The sequence below is a fragment of the Pseudochaenichthys georgianus genome, chromosome 19 (assembly GCF_902827115.2).
Source record: "Pseudochaenichthys georgianus chromosome 19, fPseGeo1.2, whole genome shotgun sequence".
NCBI classification, from domain to species: domain Eukaryota; kingdom Metazoa; phylum Chordata; class Actinopteri; order Perciformes; family Channichthyidae; genus Pseudochaenichthys; species Pseudochaenichthys georgianus.
In genome coordinates this window covers 8,138,294-8,143,478 of record NC_047521.1, presented here as the reverse complement: position 1 = coordinate 8,143,478, position 5,185 = coordinate 8,138,294, and the positions used below count along the sequence as shown (strand labels likewise).

At 39.5% G+C, this 5,185-nt stretch overlaps 1 protein-coding gene across 1 annotated transcript in view; it reads left to right on the top strand.

Moving 5' to 3' along the window:
• Nucleotides 1–366: 366 nt before the first annotated feature.
• LOC117464351 (microtubule-associated protein tau-like) overlaps nt 367–5,185 on the top strand; it is a 39,904-nt gene continuing 35,085 nt past the window's right edge. Inside the window, 1 exon segment of the mRNA XM_034106729.2 lies at nt 367–578. Coding sequence (XP_033962620.2) covers nt 516–578 — 63 coding nt within the window. The 5' untranslated portion in view covers nt 367–515.

Here is a 5,185-nt window from a genome sequence, read left to right as displayed (position 1 = left end):
ACTTTTAATGTTGTGGTTAGTCTTTTACAAACTCGAACAGCAAGTTTGGATTTTGCTCCACGTGTCGTGTCTTAAGAGTGTGACAGGAGGATGTGTGGAAAGGTAGCAGGGTGTGGTTAACATCCTGGAGGTATGAAAACAAAGGTAGGAACTAGGGGTGTAACGGTATCCGTATTCGTCCCGTACCGTCACGGTTCGGACGTCACGGTTCGGCACATGCAGTCACACGGCGAATACGCCTTTTTTTTTTACGAGTGGGATAAAAGTCATTCAGGGCAGTATCCACTACACTATATTTAATCCAGGGGGCGGTATTGCGCCTAAAAGCTGTTTGCCAGCTGCCCTTAAACAACAAATGAAGAACAAGAAGAAACACAACAACAAAACGAACAAAATACAAGAAGAAGAAAAGTTAGCATGGCGTTTTCAGATAACACTCAGGAGCTAGAACCCACCTGCTTCTTTTAAATCAGCTGTGTGGGAACATTTCGGGTTCCCTGTGGACTACAACAACGATGAAGTGTGCGAGTGGTGGATCGGACAAGGACGGTGTGTCGGCGTTGTTCTACAGCGGTGCGGTATGCTAATAGAAACACACGCCAAACATGCTAAATCATATCAGAAGGCATCACCCAGATTTGCCAATCACCGGAGCCTGACAAAAGACAACAGCAGTTCAACAGCTGATCCCCGCTGTTTTTAAGAAGCCAAGAGACATGAGAGCCGAGAGACCAAAATAAATAACGGAAGCTTTTGGCATATGTTTTTCAACGACTTTGCGCTCTGGAAACACTTTCTTATTATTTATGATGTAATATTTTCAAGACATCCTTTTTAGTTTTACAGCTTGATGAAACCTTTTTGTTTGACATCAGCCATTATAGATAATATGGCCATCACAGTGTACTGTGTATGGTTTGTTTTTAACTGTTTAATACAGTTAATTATTCAAAATGTCAGAGTTCTTTATTTTTAAACTGAAACTTGCACTACTGTTCAAACATAAATAACAACAAACCTGGAATTATGCATTTGGGACTTTTTTTTGCTTTTTTGTTGTTGTACCGAACCGTACCGAACCGTGACCTCCAAACCGAGGTACGAACCGAACCGTGACTTCTATGAACCGTTACACCCCTAGTAGGAACTAGAAAGGCATTTGGTAAGCACACGCCTCTGTCAAGGCCAATGGTGCATTCAAATGCTCCTCAGACTGTCTTATTTCCTGAGTTGTAAAGTCGTTCTTCTCTCTTTAGTTTCTTTATGAGCTCGTAATGTGAAAACAACCTTGATGCCACAAAGGATATATGTAGTATCATTTTTTATTTGGAGCGTTCAACATGTTGATACATAGTGTACTCAAAGACATATACATGGTCAATTTCAGTAAAAAAAGAAATCAATGGAAAACAGCACCTTTTGAAATGATAAAACCCACATTATTAATAAAGCATTGAAAGCAGCTCTGACAAGGTGAGATTTGGTTATGGACAGATTGGTGTAGTCACGGATGTGTTTGTTAAATTGTTGCATTATTCCGAAACCGCATGAATGCAGCAAATATGTCCTGGCTATCTGGCAAAGTTAACAGAGGTTACATATTATGTATGTACACGGCAGGTTTAAAGATTTGGATCCTCTCCAAATTCCAATGGATTATTCTTTGGTCCATGCTGCACCCTTCCAGCAAATGTCATGAAAATCAGACAATTTTACTTTAAATTATTTTAGCAATAACATCGACAAACCAAGCCAAAAACATCCTATTGGTTAATAAAGAGAATCAGCAAGTTAGCAGCGGCAATGTGCATGCCGGCCCTGCAAGATGTTTCCCTCCGGTGTTAAGAGATGGAGGGTAAAATGGAAACGGGCCCCACCTTCAGCCCCTCCACATCATAGGAAGGTGGAGTCAGTCTGAGGCTGCTGGAGGCTGAGAACACAGAGAGAGGGAATGATGGAGGAAAGTAGGTCAGAGATACAGAAGCAGCCAAGCATGAGAGCAGCATCCTCGTCTCAGCTGAGCTACACGCAGCGCTGCACGCTGACAAACGCCTTTGTTTCTGGGTTAGATCTGTTTTAGCACGGAAATAATTACATGATGAATAAATTGCCATGAAATGAATCGACAAAATGTTAAATATTCCCTGCTCCTAGCTTGTGCTGCTTTCTCTGTGTAATGTCGATGTAAATGGATCATCGTTATTCTTTTGACTGCTGGTCAGACAGAATAGATTTCAAAGACCTAAACTTGCAATGTTTTTGACATTTTGTAAATAAACCCTTTGACATCAACCCCCCTCTTCCTCTGAAGAAAACAATATTAGGTTTCTGTTCTGCCATACATGAAACTCACAATTATAGATGACATTTTAAGATGTCTGGTTTGATCAGTTTCTAATAATGTAAAATACAGGAAAAATGCAGAAAGTTCTCACATTTCAGAAGGTGACCCTAACCCTAACCATTTTTACTTGGTTTGATAGAAGTAACAATCAATTATCGAAATGTCAATAAGTTCAATGCAAACTGTCGAATCAATTTGTCAACTATTGTCAGTTCAGAATAATGCATTTAGACAATAGACTAATCATTTCAATCATTTTTCAAGCAAAAATACCCCAAAAGTCTTTAGTCTCTGAAATGTAAGGATTCCCTTTTCCTTTTTTTAGTATGATGGTAAACCGAGTATCTTTGGGTTTTGGACTTTTTGTTTAACAAAACAAGCAATTTTGCAGACGCCACCTTGGTAATTGGGTTAGTGTTGCTCTAGGGCAGGGGTCGGCAACAGGCGGACCGCGGTCCGGATCCGGACCCAGACGCCGACCTATACGGACCCGGAGCTATAATCAATACATTAATAGGGGATTTTTCGGCTCCTCCCGCTTTTTTAACGCTGATTTGGGTGACTTGTGTAATTCGTGGAGAACCAAAGAGTTTTCGTTTTGGGGGTGGGGGGGAGTCCGTCCGTCAGTCTGACTGACGGACAACTTCTCACTTCAAAAAAGAAGAAGAAATCTAGACCGCAAAAATAATTAAACAAGCGAGTACCTGTTTTTCCTGGCCAAGGACAGGTTCCTTGAACACAACACGAGCGTAACGTGTCTTCACGTGGTATATGTCTCGTCTGAAAGGAGTGCTGACAGAGAGCACCGGAACGCCGCTCCAGCCCTTAAAATATTGCAATACCCATAAGGAGCTACACATGCCGCAGTGTTTGCGTGGCTGTGTCTTTAGTTGTAAGCACAGAGGCGATCTGTTGTTATTAGCATCTGGTTAGCTAGCTATGCTAACGAATTTAAAGAGCTTTTCTACAACCAGGTGGAAGAGAGCTATCTCCTGAGAGGCTCAAATAACCTCAGCTCAGTGAGGTTAAGGCACACCTTGATATGATCAATATAGTTATTAATGAGACTAAATGAAAAACAGGTATAAAATACTATATGACAGTAACAAAAAAGTTGTTAAAAATAACAAGAATAGAGTTTAAAATGGGAGTGATTTGTAAAATATCCAAAAATAAAAATATGCTTACAGTTCTGTTTCATATGGGTGTTGAGAGATGTATCCATAGATCTCTTAATGTTGCTCTCAAAGTGTACCAGATTGATGCTTTTAACTTCAATATTTAAAAAAAAAAAATGCATGCATACGTGAGTCATGGTGAGATATCTGGATTAAGAGGTTGCTTTTTCTTTGCACAGCATGAAAGAAAGGCCAAATGAATGGGCTGTGATTTTAGTTTTTTTAAGCAGAGGTTGAGTTCAATCATTTGTACGGCCCTTGGAGGATGTTGTAAAAATTTAAAGGAAAAAGGTTCCCCACCCCTGCTGTAAATAATAATAAAAACCCTTGATTTTTAACTTAACATCTCCTATTGATCTGAGTATATTATAAAGAATAGCCAGTTAATTGAAGCATTATAGCACAGGCCTTTGTCAGATGGTATATTACACTGTTTTTTTTCTGCTTCGAATAGTTCTCTCTTTTTTCACCATACCTGTGTTTGCATCACTGTAACCAATGAGTACCTGCATGTGTATGAGAATGGCCCTGACTCCATTTCAGCCCAGATTTACAAACTCCTGGCAGGACAAGCTCGAGCTCAATTCTTACACTGAATTTTTTAAAAAGTGAGTGAGGGACTGCAACATAAGAGGGAAAGAAAGAGAAACTTTAAAACTGTTCAATTGTTATGATGTGTAAAGACTGATAATGTTCTATAATCGTCTGAAACTGTTAAGTCATTATGTGAAACGGTTAACAAAGAAAAAGGGATTCTCAAGCTGCTGCTACACTTTATTTTATTTATCTAAAATTAAGCACTTTTAAGATGCACATATTTTCAAAAGCTATTTTATTTATTTTCTCTATTTTATTTGTAAATGCAGCCCGAGAGGAACATTACACATATCCACAGTATTTACTGTATAGTTCAATGTTGCGGGGCGGGTGGCGCAGTGGTCAGATCAAGGGGGGTGCTGGGGAACTCCAGTTCGAAACCCGCTCCTGCCGCCACTGCGTCAGGCCGTTGTGTCCTTGGGCAAGACACTTCACCCGGATGTATAATATCAATGTGTACTTGTGAAAGCGCCTCGATGACTTCGAGGCGTGAAGATGGACGGTGTGGCTGTGCAATGAATGTGAATGAAAAGCGCTATAATAAATGTAAGGAATTATTAATGTTAATTGACAATAAATATTGTTGTTTTTGAATTGTACTTTATTTGATTGGCAGTGAGTTGTTGATTACATGCAGACGTTGATAAAGCTACAGGTCACTTCAATATATATCACATTAATTCATGAAGCAACTTAGACATTTTGATGTTCCGGACCTTTGCATGGGGAGATTTTCTCTAACTGGACCTCGTTGAATTTTAGTTGAAGACCCCTGCTCTAGGGAATTGCAAAAGACAGATACAAAAAAAAGAAGGTTTTTCAGAATGTAAGCACCAAAGGCCAGGATATTTCCTTTTGTTGGTCCCTAATTAGGGTCAGGCTACAAAAACACTGCTGGTTTGTCAGAAGACATTATACAGCATTTCCCTCACAAATGAAAACGAGCAAAACTAAAATGTGTTAAATTAAAATGAACATGCTCATTTACTTTGGCGATTCTACTAGCACTTTTGACCTGCTTTAATGTAATTTAAACACATACTGGCTGTATTCATCCTCTGTCTGA